The sequence below is a fragment of the Psammomys obesus genome, unplaced genomic scaffold (assembly GCF_907164565.1).
Source record: "Psammomys obesus unplaced genomic scaffold, mPsaObe1.curated_primary_1811, whole genome shotgun sequence".
Taxonomy (NCBI): domain Eukaryota; kingdom Metazoa; phylum Chordata; class Mammalia; order Rodentia; family Muridae; genus Psammomys; species Psammomys obesus.
In genome coordinates, this window is record NW_026585895.1 from 15,070,982 (window position 1) to 15,090,008 (window position 19,027).

The following is a 19,027-nucleotide window of genomic DNA, read 5'->3' on the forward strand; positions in this document are numbered from 1 at the left end:
CATCTCTACACTTTCTAGCCAAAGAGCAACTGCATCTCTAAGACAGGCATGACAAATAGGAACTGTCCAATGCTGCACTTAAAAATCAAGCCTAGGCCTATGAGACAGCTCAGCACCCGTGAACCCTTGCAGCCACGCCTGGCAACCCAAACTCAAGCTCAGGAACCCAAATGGCAGAAAGAGAGACTATTCTCACTGCAACATGCATACCCACCCACACACATACAATCACAAAACTCTCATACTCGAGGCAAAGGGTACTCAAAAGTACAACAGCCAAGCACCATTCCCTTCAGGATCAATCCATTCTCTTCTTGCTGTAGGATACATCTCTGTTTGATATCTCTAAGCTTCCAACAACTAGAATTCCGCTTTGCCAGAAAAGCATTTTTGTGTGTGGGGATAAAAAAACACAAAACCCAAACAGCTTTCTTGGTATGTGCTTCGGGTCCACTCTTGGCCAAATCTTTTCAGTCACTAGGCAACCCTTTATCTGCAATTTATTTAGAGGTCACCCAACTTCCCAGAATGACATGTAGAATGTTTATCCTTACGCACGTTTGTTTGAAGAAAGTCACAGCTTTCGGCAGATTGTCAGTGGAACCCGTGGCCCGAGCAAATTAAGCACAACAAAAGTGCACTGCCATCCTCTGTACTGTCACGTGCCTATTCCCAGGTTCCCTCAGTAGCTGGTCTTTGCTACATTGTGTATTCTTCTTTTCCCCACCTATTTAAACCCCAGCTTCACTCCCTATCCCTAGACAGGAGAAAAAGAAGGGTAGAGGGGACAGACAGACAGAGAAAGAGATCCCTGAATTCAGTTTTCTCTTGTTTCTTCTTTGAGCATGACTAGTAAGAAACTACAACCAACCTTCCTGAACAATCACCAACCACCAACCCTGCTTCTTGGGTGCCTCTGAAAAGTTCCCAGAATTCCAAATGTCACACAATCACAGAAATTATCTGCAGCTGGCAAAACCATGCTTCTGCTAGAGCACGAGGCAAATCATAGTCAGTCAGCTGCTTCAAAGTGGCCCCACCCCACCACACCCGGTATTAAAATGAAGGCACATTCTTATAATATTTCTCTCTCTCTCTCCCTCTCTCTCTCTCTCTCTCTGGGTGTGTTTTAAGGAAATAAAAATTCCAGAATTCTCACTATATTCCTCCTTCCTCTGTTTCCTTGGAGACAAGAGTACACCATTCTCCCCAGCATGACTGGCTTGTGCTAATGATTTCCTTACTCTTAATTACTGTGTGGGTGTGGTTTCTGTGGCTAAAGTAGCCAGTCTCAAAACCCTGTACTGTTGCCCTTCTTAGACATTAGTTCTAGTAATTATGTACTTACAGCTCTCTCCAGAATGTTCTCATTCTGGTTTATTTAAACTTTCTCTGGGTATTAAGTAAACCCTACTTGTTTTATAATGCAACATAGAGGCCATGGGGCAGAACTTTTTCAGTATGTTTTGTTACAGCAAATATTTTAAAGCCACAAGGTACATTCTTGTCATAAAATAAGCTATTTGTCTCTGAGTTATAGTGCTTGCTGCAATTCAGCGCCATTTAGACACGTTTGACTTTAGCTAGTACTGCTCATACATTGGCAGCAAACGAAAATAGACCTTTAATGTCTTCGTGGCCATTATCCTTTCTAATAAACTTATCCACCTTTTCAAAAGTAAATCATACTTGAGAACTCTCCAGTGTCACCTTGCAGTATAAGTGGATTTATTTCAGGCTCTAGAGTCTAGGCTCTAGTGACTTTTAGAAAATAATTACCTCCATTCTGGCTAGCATCCCAGGAATCCTGGCATTCCATAATGACACTACTATAAATTATCTCCCCACAGCGTTCAGGTACCCCTTCCATTCGTCTCATTGCAAACTCTTCTCTAGAAATGATCATGACCTACATCTGTAAGCTGATGCTTGGATCACAGGAGAAACCGACAGAGCTGCCCAAGGAACATTTTCTTCTTGGTGGAGCTAAGCTGTTACATAGCTGAATTCATGATGCAGATGGCGGATGGGGGAAGTTACTCTGTGCAACACAGTAGTCTCAACGTTTAGTTTGCATCCTGCTCAGCTGGAGGGTATGAAGATCCCAGGAACCTGTTTGCAGAGTCTTGGAGTTGGAATCCAGCAGAGCCTGAAAGTTTACATGTCTACGGAACTCCCAGACAATGGTGGTATTATTGGGTGATGAACCTTAGTTTTGGGAAGCACTGATAGGAGGGTATGATTTTTACCTGCCCTGGGTAGGACAGAAGCCGATCATACAATAAGAATCTCAGTTAGTAGAGGATGTGATCTATTCACATAAGTAACAATGCTGTGCCCTTAGGCGTGGACGGAAGGAGGAAATGGATCAGAGCAAGGGCACATGTAACTTTCCATCTGTGACATGGAGATTAGGAAGCTTTGTGGAAGAAGTATCTCGTGTCTGGGACTTCATATGTAAATAATTATAAATGCAAATGCAGCACGGATATGGAAAAAGGCATTTCATAATATAGTGGAGATAACACTATCATGCTAAAATGTTTGCATTAATTAATTAGTACACTGCATTTAAAAGCTGTAAAAGTAAACACCAGGTTTCTTTTTCCCCCTCCCTCCTTTCCTTTATTTGGAGACCCAATCTCACAATATAACTCAGACTGGCCTGGAACTCACTGTGTAAACCATGCTGGCCTGAAACTCATGACAGTCCTCTCTCTACAACCTCCTGAACACTGGGGTTAGAGACAAGAACCTCCATGCCTGGCTTCAAATGGCCACATTTTACATTGACGAGACAAATTAAAAACTTTCACCCAGAATGATGATAGTTTTGTGTTGCTGTTGTTCACACATGTGAGGCACTCAACCTCTGAATTACACTGTTAGTTAAGACAACCCTTCTCTTCCCCCTCCTCCAGGGCACGGGATCAAATCCTGGCCTTGAACTCACAGCAATTCTCCTGCCTCAGTCTCCCCAGTACTGGGAACAGGTGCAAACCATCATGCCTGTCTAGCAACCAACTTCTCAGAGAGAGAAAGTAGAAGAGAGGCTGCCAGCATCCAGGGGAGGGAGAATAGCATTTATTGTTCAGTGGACACCAAGTTTGAGTTTTGCAGGTGAAAACAGTTGTAAGTGTGAATAATGGGAGTGGCGGCACAATAGTGTTATGCAGTATCAGTGCTATGCTTAAAAATGATTAAGGTTGTAAATAAAATGTTGTATGTATTTTACCACAATTTCCAAAATCTGAGTATTTGTCTTTTCGCATTGAGCATTTTTCTGAGTATTGAGAAGGGTCCTATCTTTCCCCACTTTGATGCTCTGATAGTTTTCATCCTTTTTTATTTTATTTTGTTTGTTTTTTTTTTTGAAGTTCTACAACTTTGTCGAGTAACTCACGAGTGTAATTGTTTTACACACACAAAATTCATGGTGTGTAGTAAATTTACAGAGTTGTAATCAATTACTTAACCCAGTTTTAGAGCATTTCTGTTACCTAGAAGGCCCCTGTGTGTCCTTTGACAGTCAGTAGCTGCCATTGCTGGTCCCTCACAACCACCCAACTGTCCTCCATGTGGATCTTCATTTTCTGATAATATCCTATAAACAGGACCACATGCTACATATTCCTTTGCATCTAGCTGATTTCATGTAGCATAATATTTTTTAGGAAGGACCAACTCCTTTCCAAGAATAAAGTTTGCTGTGAGACTTTCAAACAATTTCCAGGGCCTAAAATAACGTTATTTTTATAACTTTCAATATTTCTTTTGTAAGAGAGAATGCTTAATGACTTCATCAAATTGCCATGCTAGAGGGCTCAGAAAATCCTTCGTTTTATTTATTTTTTAACACAGAAGATGAGTCTAGTGAAATTGCGCACGTGTATATATGTGTCTGTGTATGTGTGCTCACACACAAGCATGCGCCTGTGTGCATATGCTGAGATAGGGTCTATGTAGCACTGGGTAACGTGGAACTCATTATGGAGGCCAGGCTGGACTTGAACTCACAAAGATCTCCTTGCCTTTGCCTCTTAAGTGCTAGATTACAGGCATGTGACATGATGCCTGGTAATAAGTCCACTTTCATGGTTGTATTTCTCTCTGGTGGCTCTATTCCTCTGGAGAACCCTGACTCGTTTACTGAGAAAGGCTCCTTCAAACTGCTCCTTAGAAACACCTCCAGACTGGAAGACATGATATCTTTTTCCTCACACCCTGAAAAAACCCAACCTGGGTCACGGACCATATATATTCCAGAGAAGGCAGTGCTCAGTTCAACACACAACTTAATAGAGCCACAATAAATCCTGCTTGGACTGAAATGAATGGCATATAAATATCGTGATAAAGACGATGACTGTTCGTGGGTGGTGACAGAAAAGCTCTGCTTTCTCCTTTTGTAGACTCGGGAAGCTATTCTCTGTGATGAGCAGCAGGGTAGGGGGATGGCAATATTTTCCTCTTGTCAGTGTTTCAGATATTAAAGAAATTGACAAACTATAGCAATTTCTTTCTCATACCTCAGTTAAAAAGGAGCCTAGACAAAAACTCAGCGGTTGTGGCTAGGTGTAATGGTGTCCACACACAAATCTCAAGCACCCAGGAGGCTGGCAACCAAAGAACAGAGATCAAGACCAAAAGCTTGGGCTACTCTGGAGGCTGAGGCATGAGGATTACGGGTTCGAGGTCACCCTGAACAACTGTGATGTGCTAAATCGTGATGACGATAATGATGACAATAAATTGCCCTGATTTTGTACGTCTTGATTTTTAGTTCTTGGGGATAAAAAATGGCCAAAATCTGGTAGCATAATCTTAGAGTTGGTGTTTGGATGCTTAAAGGCAATCAAAGGAAACAGAAGTGTGGTGAAGACCTTTGGTCTACACGCAGAGGGCTATTTTCAGAAATATTTTCAAAATTAAAGTTGAAAATAACAATAAGTTGATCTTTCAATACTGACCATATCTATTTCCCGTTCTTTAGAGGGCATATTCACAGTTGCCTATTTTTTCTAAGGTTTACAAAGAAGAATGCAAGTAGCGTCTGCTTCATCTGTGTTTGCTTGCACGCTGCTTGTTTGCTTCCAACAAGTCTTAGTTTAAAATCTTTATTATTATTAATTTTTAAATTATGTGTTTTAAAATAGCTTGGTGTCTCTTTCCTGTCGATCTTCAGGGACAAGAGTTACTTTGGTACTCTTCAGTTTGAAGTTCTGCAAGACTCAGGAGCACATTGTTGGTTCGAGAGCACCTGCTGCTCAGGGAGAGGAATTGAATAGCTCACAATTGTTTCAGAGGATCTGATGCCCTTTTCTGTAAACACGGAACAACACAGAAATTAAATAAGTAAAATACTTGAGATAAATCAAGGTTAGCGACGCTTGGGAGATTCAAACAATAAGTTTGGGTAGTCTGGTCACTTTCAGGATGTTTCTGCCTAAATCAGTCATAACTGAAGTCAGTTCAGGCGTATTTTCTCTCATTTACAAAATAAAACGAGTACGAGGAAGATGGTATATAGTTCATAAACAAATGCAGTTAAATTTCAATTTTCACATTTTTCTTCATTCTGGGGCAAGTCTTTCTCGCCATCTCACTACAGACCCAGTCCGACTCTGTCTCAGCAAAGAACTACCGATCCCAGAATGCCCCGCTGCACACTTGTCCGCGAGAATTCCGCCGGCCGATATCAACCAATCCTTGCACGGAGAGCCTGCAATGTCAGCCAATCAGAAGACGAGCAGACTGGCGGGTAGTCGGCGGCCCAGAGTTTGAAATCGAAAGTCGGCGCGGCTGCGGAGCGGCGGACCTTGGAGCGCTGTGGCCGGTTCCTGCCGGACGCACCGGGTCTGGTGAAGACGGCGGCGGCGTTCCTGGACGCCGAGGTCGGGGAGCCTTTGGAAGGGCTGTGGGGTTGCCGGTGGCCCGCGCTCGCCGAGGGAAGCCGGCGAGGGCCCGCGGCGCCTGGAACGCCGGCCACCGCTGTTAGCCGCGGGGTTCGGGTTCCGGTCCGTGCTCCCTCCCCGCCCCCTCCCCGCCCGCCGCGGGAAGAGCGGACCGAGCAGGCGGCCGGGGTCCGTCTCCCAGGTCGCGCAGGTCCTTAGAAGGAGAAGCTGGCCGACACCAGGGTCCCGTTAAAACATGATTTGGAAGTTTCATACAACATATTTTTGAAAACATCCTGCTTTCCCGCGCCCACCTCCCTTCGTGCTATTGATTGATGCACTTGCGCCAGGGTGAAGCCAAAGTGGCTCGAATTATCCTGTTGCTAACTACCGGACTGTTGATGGGTTATTTTATTTCTTTTATTAGTTTCTGGCCTGGCCCTATGTTGACCAGGCATTCCTTGAACTCACAGATACCTTCCTTTCTCTTCCTCCCCTGTGCTGGGACTAAAGGCGTGCACAGCCACGCCCCCTGTTGTTTTTAATTTATTTACGAAAGGTCTCTTGTATTTCAGGCTGGTCATGACTGGCTGAGACTGCCTCAGACTCTCCTGCTCCCAGCTTCCAAATGCTGGAATTTTAAAGTCTGCCTTCATGCCGTCTGAATTGCTGACATATTAACCATTCTGTAGCAAAGGCAAATTTAGGACACATGCTGGATTAGAACATGTGGCTTATTTGGTGTCAATAACAATTAAAAGATAGTATGTGTGCTCTGTTTTGCAGCGTGTTAGACAATGATCGAAGATGAACTGGCAGCCTTCGATAAAAGCATAAATGAGTTTGGGGATAAGTTCAGAAACCGCCTGAGTGACAATCGGAGTCAGGTGCTGGGGCTGAGAGATGCCTTCAAGGACTCCCTTAGGGCCCTTTCAGGTACTGCCCTTAACTCCTCACTTGCAGATTTTGCTGTTCTTGTTTACTTTCTACTGTTATTTCGGCGGGACTGAAGTTTCTCTTGCTATTTGTCTTTCAGAAAAGCTGTCTCTGAAATTAAAGGAAGAAGAAAGAATGCTTGAGATGTTTCTGGAATATAAAAATCGTATGTGAAAAACTGTAGCTCAGTTTTGAAATATGATGTCTTTATCCTGAAATATTAAGACAGTGTAGTGATCTTCATATAGTCACACATACACATACATTCATCAAAATGCTGTTACTTTCACCAGCTGAAAGTTGAATGTCCTTATACCTTCTAGAACTATGAATATTTTTCAGTATTTTTTAAATGCTCTGTCAGTATCATCATGTTATAATGTATCCTCTCTTTTTAATTAAATAGTGTATATTTATGTGTAAAGGCAAGCCTTTTTAAAAATAAGTTTGTTTTCACACTGGAAATCCTAGCCAAGGAACCTGGAGTTTCTCAGGAATTTGGGGTCTTGTTAATAATCTAGTAATCTAATAAATAATGATAATGTTTTACCACCATTTTTTTTCCTCATTTCTAGAGCTCTCCACATATTTCAATACTGGGTCTGTATCTTTTGTTGAATTCTCACACATAAGCCACAAACCCAGAGTCATGGGTTGAACTTACACAGTGACATTTGGTCAGAGGCACCATGTTTTAATACCCTTGCAAAACACACAGGCATGCACACACACACAATAGTTGAACAGAAATAACAGTTTACCTAAGTTCAATGACTATTTGATTGCCCTTGATTAAGGAAACAATACATAAGTTATAATCTTATAGTTTAATGGAGATGAAGACAGGGAAACAATAGTTAAAATATATTGTACTACTTATAAGAAATGGTATGCGTGCCATGTGGGTATAGACTCTGGGATTGATTCCATGAGTTGCAGAATATCTAATAACTAATCCTTATTTCCACAGTCCAAGCTGCTTGTACATTTTGACTCAGTCCTCACAACTCTAAGTCGCATAGGTGCTCTTACGTTTTCTGTGAGAGGCCTTGCTTTGTTGTTTTGGTTGATTGAGATAGGCATCCGTTTGTTTATAGCTTAGGCTGGCCTGATGCTTGGGGCGTTCCCTCCCAGTCCTGTAGCCTCAGCTTTCTGCATGTGTCGGTTCTTCAGTGCTTCACTGGGGTCAAGTGGGAGCACTGTATCTTACAGGGCAGTTCTTGTTGCCTCGCTATTCTCACCCTTGTGTTGTCAGGAGGCTGTGCTCTTTATTCTTGTTAGACTGACTGTCAGGTGTTCCTCCCTGCTTCCTCTGGGTCTGTAGCAATGTCTAGACTCTGGGAAGTAGTGACACCTTAGCAGAATTTAGAAGAACACAGTGTCCCCAGAACCCAACTCAGCTGTGCATTTCAGGCAAATTTATGTTTTCCCTACAGCCTGCATTCTTGATGGGGATTACCTCGTTATAGATTGTACTTTGTATCTGTCGTTTTAAAAAGACAGGACACCCTTGCATCTAGTTTAAGAAATGGTAACAGCTGGCACAGAGGCGCATACTACTTGGAAGGCTGTGACAGGAACATCAAAAGTTCAAGGCCAATTTGAGCAACTCAGAAAGATCCTCATCACAGGATAAAATTTTAAAGTGCTGGGAGGTGTACTTGATGGTATGGTAGTGTTTGGTTCACATATGTGAAGGCTGGGTTTAATCCCCACTACCATAAAGTTCAGTATGGAGAGTGAGTACTAATTTTATATAATGTTCCCCTAGTGCTGATTCATAATAAAATTTCCCAGTCTTTTATCTACATTGTATCTAACCATATTTGCTTTTAGTGGAATTTTTAGAGATTTTTTTGTTTTTTTTATGTGTATGAGTATATTTGCTGCATGTATCTATGTGTAATATGTATATCCAGAGGTCATTAGATCCCCTGGAAATAGAGTTACAAATGGTTGGTAGCCTCCGTGTAGGTGCTGGGAACTGAACCTGGGTCCTCTGCAAGAGCACCAGGTGCTCTTAACCCCTAAACCATCTTTTGAGGCGCCTGGAATTTCTTTTTTTTTTTTTATTTCTTTGAGAGTTTTGCATAATGCGTGTTTTGGTCATATTCATCTCCCAACCCAACTTTTCTCACATCACGTTTCCTCCCCTCCCCACCTACACGTATTTATATACCATGGTACATATCAGAGGTCAAAGGACAATTTTAGGAATTGGTTCCTTTTCTACCATGTGGGCTTGAACTCAAGTCATCAGCGTTTGCAGCAAGCACCTTTACCTACTGAGTCATCTCATTGATCCTGTCACCATATTTTTAAATAAAAGTAGTGGGTGGAGATATGGTAATGTCTACTGTGTTTTAGTTTCAGAATTATGCTAACTTTGTAAGATTTGCCAGTCTTATCACCATTTTTTTTCTGTCTTTAATGCATCCCAGAAAAGCTTATGAAGCATCAAAAATAGCTCTCTTCAGAGCACTGTGAAAAGCTCTCTTGTAGAGTTGGACTATCTTCCATGGTGGGCTTTACTTATTTGGAACTGCAGGGATCATGATCCTCTGAGTTCCTGTTGTGTGAATTAACCTGTTTTTTTTTTTGTTGTTGTTGTTGTTTTTAATTTTAAAAGCGGCTTTTATTTTAGAGACGATTAATGAAGCAGATTCCCTCTTACGTTTATGATTTTTGAGTCATTAGAATATGTTTATCAGTCATAGAGGCCAAAGAATTGTGAGTTTGAGGCCAGCCTGGGCTTACAGCCTGTCTTCAAAACAAAGCACAAAAACAATTTTATTAATCTTAGGGACGTTGACATGTCAGATAGTAAGGCATATGTATTTAATGCTGTGTGTTTCTTACAGAACTTTGTAGGCAGAATAAGCTCATTCAAGAAAAGAAAGATAACCTGTTAAAGGTGATTGCTGAAGTAAAAGACAAAAATCAAGAATTGGAAATGCTGACAGCCAACATCCAGGATCTCAAGGAAGAATATTCCAAGAAAAAGGAGAGTAAGTTTCTGGTTTTGTTTAAAATAGTCTACTGAATTTCAAAGGCATGATAGTTCATAGTTTTGTGCATCTTGCTGGCTCTATTTTATGGCATAGCCAGACCAGCATCTCTGCTAGGTGTCACGTAAGTCAGCCAAGTGGGCTTGCTTGCTTTTTTGTGGTTATTGTTTTGCTTACAAAATTTTGTCTAGAGCTGGGTGTGTTGGCATACACCTTTAATCCCAGCACTTGGGAGGCAGAGGCAGGCAAATCTCTGTGAGTTTGAGGACGGCTTGGTCTACAAAATGAGTGCCAGGACAGCTATTCCACAGAGAAACCCTGTCTTGAAAAGAAAAAAAAAAAAAAAAAAAAAAGGCTGATTTCAGTTACAATCAGACCCATTATTATTCTGGTTGTAACTGAACTTAACAAAATCTTTTAGTAGTCTCATGTAGCCTGGGCTGGTCTCAGGCTTGTAACTATGGATGCCTCTGAACTTGGAGTTTTCCTGCTTCTGCTTCCTGAGTGCTGGGATCACAGGCATGCATCACAATGCCATAACTGTGTAAGAATCCTTTTAAGGACTTAAAAAACATTTATTGACCATAAAATCTCTGCCAGGCAGTTGGCACAGACACACAGCTGGTGAAAGTGCTCACCTTTAAAAGGGACGTCTATCTCACACCCTCCTCCTGCCAAGGCTCAGGGAACATCACCGAAGAGTGATTTAAGAGCCAGAGCTTGGGGAGGAGTGCTGTGAAACAGTGTCTTTTGGAAGTGACATGGTGACTGTGCTCATGAACCTTCAGCAGCTGGGGCTACCCGCATAAATTTGAGCCATTCAGCACAAGATAGGAAGGAAGGCCCATGATACCCACCCCTCAAAGACTGTTGACGGTGTTGGCTTGGGGAGGGGGAGGGACACGTGTTCCTATCTTCAGTGGTGTAACTGCTGATACTAAGTTGCCATGTCCCAACAAATAAGTGCACACCCTTGATCCTGCAGGAAACTAGTTAAACTCAAGGAGTCACACACACAGGGCGTGAAAGTGGGAGAGGGGACAGCCCCTGTTGGGAAGAAGCAGGGCTTCAGGAGGAGAAAGAAATGGGATGAGAGGGGGTAGTAGGGGGTAAAAGAACACGTGTGTGTGTGTGTGTGTGTGTGTGTGTGTGTGTGTGTGTGTGTGGTGTGAGGTCAGAAGATAAAAAGCGACTCTTAATCTTTGCTTTAGAAACAGTCTCATGCTACAAAGGCCTTCTATAAAAACTTTGATCCAAAGGAATGCTTTGTTTAGAAAGACTTACTGCCCACAAACTAATAACCTCTTCAGATCTCTTGAAAATAGCAGTTTTTTTTTTTTGGTTAATGCTTTTTCTTACAGAGTTCGTATCCAAGACTGACTTGTGAACTTAGCTTCTTCTCATCTGCCGTGTGTTAGTTAAGATTATTAGTTAGCTTTAAAACAAGTGTAAACGAGCATGAAATAAGGCTGATTTCTCATGGGAAGCAGTTATGCCTCAAGGGCTAAAGTGTTTTTCCTATGACACAATTAGTGTATATTTGTCTAGCCAGCAAACAGTAATAATAATTAATATAATAATAATAATAATAATATGAAATCTATTTCTTGGCTAGTTATACAGATCCCTGGCTTGATTATCTGTATCTGAAGATTTTTTTTTTTCACTTTGAACAGAAACCCCTTTTGTTATTTGTTAGAGTTAGAAATCAAATAAATATAAAGCAGATTGATATGCTTGGCATACATTTTTAGTACTTTTCAAGTTTGCTAAAATTAATTAATAGGCCTTAAACTGAGAATTACCCAAATATTCAACACTGTTTTTAAATCGTAGCTATTTCCACTGCTAACAAAGCTAATGAAGAGAGATTGAAACGGCTGCAGAAATCAGCAGACTTATACAGAGATCGCCTTGGACTAGAAATCAGAAAAATTCATGGTACGTTTATTGCTCTAACTGGCATGTAGAAGGCTAGAAAGGTCGTATCCAGATAAGAGAAGAATCTAAGGTATTTTCAACTAAAGTTTACTGGGTTTTTAGAAAATAGACTAATGCCCTGTCCTTTTAATCATGTAAATATGAGTATTGTTGCTTTGTCCAGTATTCCAATGAAAGTAGTTTGATGTGGTTGTAAAAAAAAAAATGCAAATACTTTCTGTTCTTGGTTTTCACTAGCATTTGTATCATCTCTAGTAGCCTTAAGAATGGTCATTCATGAATGCTGGTGTAATTACTCATTCTATTAGTGTAGTATGATTTACTCCATCTTTTATCAATTGGATTGCTAAGAGCAACTGGATTGTATCTGCTTTTTAGCTTTAGAATTACTGCATGTAATTTCTCACTTGGGAGGATCCTTTCTCAGGGGAGGATTACTAGGTTAAAAAGCATGTGAATATTTGCATAGTTATTATATATATATATGTTAATTGGTTATTAAGGATAGTGTTTTGGGGCTTCCCAATATCACCCTCAGGCTTGGTGAGCCACCGAGAAGACTTAGTGTATGTACTTGTTTTCCTTAATTCATGGGGAATATATTTAAAGACATTCAGTGGGTACCTGAAACAGTTAGTAATGAATCCTATGTTTATTTTCCCCAATTTTTATGTTTATTGCATTTTAAAATCATTTATTGTGTGTGTGTGAGAGAGAACAGTGTAGATGTTTCTTCCATTGTGTGTGTACTGGGAAGGTCATCAGGCTTAGTGGCAAGTTCCCTTATCTGCTGAGTCACCTCTCACCACCCTCCCCTGTTAGCTGTGATTTGTTAATGTTATGTATTTACGATGGTAGGAAGGGTACAATGTGTGTGTGGAACCAAGTAGCATCCTTTATCATAAACCTCCAAACATAGTGTTTTCCTGACTGGTGAGAATTGCTTAAGCGGATCAGTTGAGCCACTGAAATAGATAGAAGGGGACAGGCTCGAGTCTGCTGCAGAACTGATAGATTGCTTGCTGCCCGGCAGGAGAACCCACACACAAAGGTACTCTTTGCCGGCTGGTGAGTAAGGGGAGTGAGTGCCCTCTGCCCTTCAGGGGAAGAGAAAAACCCCAAAGTAAACCCTTCATTTTGCTTAACTGAGTCTATTACCAATCTTCCCTTGGCCTGCACACCCTTCCCAGACTACTAACAGTCAGAAGGGTGGTGTGCTGACAGTTACTTCACTTTGAACTGGGATGCAAGACAAGTCTTTCCTGAGTTTCTGAAGATTTTTTCAATAGAATTTTAAATATGACTGCTTACATTTTTATGCTGTAGAAGAAACTAAAGTGTGTGAGAATTTATACTTTGTGGCAGCCAACTTGAATTTTGAATTTCTACCTGGCATTCATTCATTCATTCATTCATTCATTCATTCATTCATTCATTTCTGTTTGTTTAATTTACACTTTTATTTCTTTGGAAGCATTTCAAGTTTTTTTTGGAAAATAAAGTAACTAGAAAAATATAAAATGAAATCATTTAACAATATGGGTTTATTGTAATAAAATACATACAATATAAAACTTAGCTGTTTTAACCATTTTAAAGTGTATAATTTATGACATTAATTATATCTATAGTGTTGTATGACCATCATTAACCACTGTAGATTTCTATATTTTATTATCACCCCCAAACAGAAATTCTGTAAAAATTCACCATCGTGCTTTTTTTCCTTTAAGCTCTCAGTAACCTTGAATTTATTTTTTTGTTTTTGTGAGTTTATGTTATCTGTTCTAGCTATTTTATATAGTAGAATCATGTAATATTTGTTCTTTTGCATCCTCACATCCTTCCAAGGTTTGCCCATACTGTAGTTACGTATGAGAGGTTCATTCCTTTTTATTTCTGGGCAGTGTTTGCATGTGTGAATGTATGTACATATGTGTATAGTGTGTATGTGTACAATGTTGCATTTAACTCTTCATCTCTTGAGGGGCTGACACTGATTTGTTTCCACTTCTGGTGACTGGGAATATTACTTTTTTTGAACATCAGCATGCACTGACTTGCTTAAATCTCCGCTTTTGTGTTTTCCAGTTGTAGTTTTAAAAGTATATTTTACACTTTCAAGCTTTAGTGTTTGATTTATAAATAATTTCTCTCCTTTTATGAGATGTCTTCATTTTCTTGGTAATATCTTTTGAAGAAAAAGTTTAATGTTGTTGATGTCCGGGTCATTGTTCTTCCTTTGTTGACTATTTTAAATGTCATTTACACTGATCTGTAACTTATGTGTTTAGAGGTACTGGCTAAATGGATACACAGCCAGGCATATACTTACCAGAGACAGGACTGGGGGGGGCGTGTGAGTGTGTGTGTGTGTATGTACGTGAGTGAGTATATGTGTTTGTGTGAAAGATCTCCACTGAGGCTTTAGCTTCTAAGTATTCTCCTATTAAATGGTTTATGATTTCTTTCTTCAGGTGATAAATTGCAGTTTATATTCACTAGTATTGACCCCAAGAATCCGGAGAGCCCATATATGTTTTCCCTGAGCCTAAATGAGGCTAGGGAATATGAAGGTATGTATCCCTTTCTCTTGTGTTTAGGATCAATGTCCTCAGCTATCATTTGACTCATAAAATCAGGAAAGTGATGTTTGTACAAATTGTTTCCTTTTTAGTATTGCTTCTTGAGGCACCGCCTCTAAAGGGTGTGAGTGTAGTTTTGCTGTGTACATGTATTTAGGATGACAGCATCATGGGGCCTGGAAACTCTGAAACTAAAGTTCATTGTATTTTTTTTTTTAAGTTTATTGTATTTTACGTGCAACTTTGATTACCCTTTCAGAGAACTTAAAGCTAAACTGTGAATAGTAATATGAATAGTTTAGTCATTGTCACTTTGTGGAAAATACTCAAAATGTGGTAATTTACTTTCCTTCAAGTATTTTTTAAGCTTTTCATCCTGAAATGTCCCACACATTCACAATGCAAATTACTTACTGGTTTTGCAGCAGGTCAGAGAGCCTTTAATTTATAGGGAATGTATGTGATTGCTAGCAATGTGAACACTAGGCTAGTAAAAGTATGTTAGTACCTCTTTAATTCTTCTAATCCATTATAAAAATAAACTGGTTGTTAGAGTTCATAAAATGATTCTCGAATCATTATACCTGTGATATCATTTTAAAGCATTTATAGCTGGCAGATAGATGCTCTGGATGCTGATTGGCTCTCTAAGGCCCTGGTAATTTACTGTCTTCCTATTCAGATTTTGAGAATCACCATCTACAAAATATTTGATGATCTTCTCTTCAGTAATTATGTTTCAGTCAGCTGAGTACTCGATATTAAAAAGCAAATCCCAAAACCTCTTACCTAGTTTTTCAGTTTTTTGTAAATTGTATAATATTGGTAAGCCTCTGTTTGTAATGGTTTAGTGTTAATTGTCACCTTGACAACATCGAAAGTCACTTGAACGCTGTGAGTAATTATCTTGACTGTTAATCGAGGCAGGAAGACCTTACAGTTAGTGATGCTGTTTCTGGGCTGGGATCCTGGACTGTGTAAGTAGAGGGGGAGCTAGTCAGAAGCATGCATGCATTGCGTTTCATGGCCTGATCATGCTTTTCCTGCCTTGACTTCACCACTATGCTGGATGGACTTTTGAACTGCAAGCCAGAATAAGGCTTTTCTCTCTTCAGTTGCTTTTGTCAGAGTATCATAGCAACAGGAAAGAAAACTTAAAGACACTTATAGTGTTTGATATTCTATTAAAATAATGCAGAATAAATTTTAAACCAGGTACTCTGCTATTTCTCTGTTGTGGTCCTGTCCAAGCAATCTCTGCCAGAGCCAGGAGGCTGTTACGGTCTAGCTCTTCCTCCTGAACAAAGGAGGTTATTGATGCTAGAAAGAGCTGGATCATTCTTTTGGCAACTCTTCATGGAAGATTGTTCAGTTGTACCACCATGTGCAGCTGTCACGAGGACTACTGTAACTTGTGACTTTTGGCTCACTTAATTAGTGGACTTTGTAAGTACCAGTCTGGGAATAGTAACCACGTTTTCCACTGACTTCCGTTGCACTTGTAAAATCTTGGATACTTTATTCCAAAATCATAAATTATTAAGAACTAGCATTGAGGCCAGGATGGTGGTTCTTGCCTTCCATCCCAGCATCTAAGAGGCAGAAGCAGATGGATCTCTGTGAGTTTAAACTAGTCTGGTCTACATAAAGAGTCCCAAGCCAGCTAGACCTACATAGTGAGACCCTGTCTCAGAAAGAATTAGCATTGAAAGTTTTGCCTTTTTTCATATCGTGGCAATAAACTAGGTGTCAACTGAAGTTTTGCACAGAAAGTGACTTTTATAGTTAAAACAAAATGTATGTAGGAAAGATGATGGAAATAGCACTCTGTCACTCATCTCCCAGTGCTTTGGATAATCTGTTCAGATTTAAAGTAGGACTATAGTACTTAACAATTTGAATATTTAAGGATTAAGCAAAGGAAAGGGCTAGAGGATAACTGTGAAATTCAAGTATATTCGTTCATGCTCAGAGCATTTCAGTAAAGTATAATGTCATTGACCCAGCTGAGTGCTTAAGTGGGAACACTTCTGCACAAGCACACACAAAACCCTTCATTTAAATTATCTTGTTTTTCCTCTAGTGTCCGACTGTTCACCTCATCTTGAGTGCCTCGCTGAATTTCAGGAGAAGGTCAGGAAGACCAACAATTTTTCTGCGTTTCTTGCCAATGTGCGGAAAGCTTTTATAGCTACGGTCTATAATTGATGCAGAAATAGTAGGAATTCTCATCTCTTGCCCCTCTGTCATTCTTCAGTGTTTTTGTGTGATATGACGGAAACATTCCTCTTTGGCATAACATTTTTGAGCTAAAGAGTTAAGCAGAAGCAGAGTTAGAAAAAGTCTTGAGTCCTGCCCCAATTTGCCTAAACATGGGACCTAAAAATTATAAACATGTCTCGCCCCATACCCACAAAGAAACACAGAAGTTAGTTGCTAATGAGATCTCTTACCATGTCAGATGTGGCACCAGAGGAGTTGATAAATCTTGCTTCATTAGTTTATTTCTGTAAATTCATTTTCCATAATTCCCATTTGTGGAAGCCAAAAGCCAAACCTGCTGTCTGTTTTGTATCTGTAAAATCCTACTGTTTTCTGTTGAAGATGTTTGTAGATCTGAGTTCTAAGCTGCTGTTTCCAGTTCTCTTCTGTTGGGGTTCTCCTGTACAGTATGCACTGCACGTGCTAATAAACTTGATTGGTTTTCCTTGTGGAGCAGTCTTGGTGACTGTCTCTTCAGTATGCATTTATAATGATGGAAGTAAAATGGCTTCTTCCTCACAGGTGTAATAGTGGCAAATTATTATTAAAGCTTACTTGAACACAAGCACTGAAGTACTCTAATATTGATGCTATCTAAGATGGCTATCAGTTGACTAGTGGTATCATTTCCAGTCTGCACATGCTGAACAAGAATGGTTCACTTGATATTTCATGGTGATACTATGTTTTGTCCCATTCCACTACTCAACAATAGTGTGCAGTTTAAAGACGTAAACTTTTCATCTTCCATTTGCTGTTTTTAGAGTGTGGTTGACCATGGATGATCAATACTGGAGAAAGTGAAACCACAATAAAACTATTTTAACAGACTGTAGTGAGCAAACTCTATTTGGGGTAAACCTGCACTTTTGGCTTTAACTGATCTACCTATATGTAGATAGACCATAAATTCCTGCCATCCAGTGTTGGGTTTTGTGAACCTAGTTGGAAGTTCAAGCATTTATTAAGCTGTTTCTTCTAGACTGTGGCTGTCATAGAGTGGGGTCCCAGCCACATCAGCCTCATCCCAGATCATAAACCAACTTGCTGGTCAAAGGAATGAAGTACATGCATTGGATTATTATAGTTCCCCACTGTTGTAACAGGCCCCAGACTGTAGCACAACTGGTACCATGACAGAAGTGCCATTTAAGCCTTGGAACCCAGCACACAGGCAGCCCCACCCACCAAAACAAGAACAAAGATGTAATCCATCGAAGTCCATTTATCTGGGAAAGTCTAAATACTCCCTTGCTTTTGGCTTCATTACTTCTGCTTCTGGCTGACTTTTATTCCTAACTGAGGTGTGTCAACTCAGAGTGTAATTTTTGTGCTTAAAAGCTCACCCTGAGAAAGGCTCAGGGAGTTGCCTCCAATCAGCTAATAAAGACCTATTGGAATAAACCCATGTCCTGTAGTTTTCTCTGGTGGATATCTCACAACACTAAGCCAAGATACTAACTTTGATACCAGGGCTGAGTGTGGGCCATGACCATGACTGAGGCAACTTCATAGAAGAAAGCATTTACTTGGGAGAGAGGGTTATGGGAACCTTGGTGGCAGGCAAGGAATGGTGCTGAAGCAGTAATTGAGATCTTATATCCTGATCCTCAGGAAGGAGGAGTTGGGGTGAGGGAAGGCTATGATTGAGATTGGGCCTGGTGTAAGCATTTTAAACATCAGCCCACTCACAGTGATCAGTCTCCAACTAGACCCCAGCACTAATCCTTCAATTGTGAACCAAGCATTCAAATATATGAGCCTATGGCAACCATTCTCAATCAAACTGCCACAGGCAGAAAAATAGTTCTCTGAACAGAAAAGGCTTAAGTGTTTGGCATGACAAAATATCACTTACCTACAAAGTAAGTGGAGACTTTCTGTGGTAATGTCTATGAGCCCAATATTTCTAAGCCCTTTCCATACATCTGTTCATTAGTATTCTCTCAACTTGTGAAGTAGACACCATTAACATTGTTCTACAGATAATGTAAAGAATCAAATGTAAAGTTGACGGAACTTCAAGTCATAGCTCTTACGTTTTAGTATGGGGATTCAAACTCAGATGCTGCCTGAATCCATAAGCGCCACCTTGATTATACCACAAGACTTTATGTGACCACAAAGTAGTCAGCAGCTTCAAACAAATCAACTTTTGTGTTTCTGTAGCTACATAAGAGTTAAGAAAATGAGTGCTGGGTGGTGGACGTGCACGCCTTTTATCCCAGTACTTGGGAGGCAGAGGCAGGCAGTTCTCTTAGTTTGAGGCCAGCCTGGTCCACAGCCACAGCTACACAGAGAAAACCTGTCTAGAAAAGGAATAAATGATTGTGAACAGAAGGCACCATGCCTAGATTTTTTTTTTTTTTTTTTTTTTTTTTTTTTTTTTTTTTTTTTTTTT

The 19,027-nt window shown here is 40.3% G+C and overlaps 1 protein-coding gene across 2 annotated transcripts in view; it reads left to right on the forward strand.

The window, feature by feature from the left end:
* Spc25 (SPC25 component of NDC80 kinetochore complex) overlaps nt 1-18,043 on the forward strand; it is a 24,464-nt gene extending 6,421 nt beyond the window's left edge. Inside the window, exons 1-7 of one of the 2 annotated variants that reach the window (XM_055600833.1) lie at nt 5,799-5,894; nt 6,681-6,830; nt 6,931-6,996; nt 9,692-9,838; nt 11,675-11,779; nt 14,257-14,355; nt 16,448-18,043. In XM_055600833.1, coding sequence (XP_055456808.1) covers nt 6,692-6,830; nt 6,931-6,996; nt 9,692-9,838; nt 11,675-11,779; nt 14,257-14,355; nt 16,448-16,572 — 681 coding nt within the window. In that variant the 5' untranslated portion in view covers nt 5,799-5,894; nt 6,681-6,691 and the 3' untranslated portion in view covers nt 16,573-18,043. Of the gene's footprint in view, nt 1-5,798; nt 5,895-6,680; nt 6,831-6,930; nt 6,997-9,691; nt 9,839-11,674; nt 11,780-14,256; nt 14,356-16,447 lie in introns of those variants that run through there. The other variant, XM_055600834.1, reaches the window with a different exon arrangement.
* The last annotated feature ends 984 nt before the right edge of the window (nt 18,044-19,027 follow it).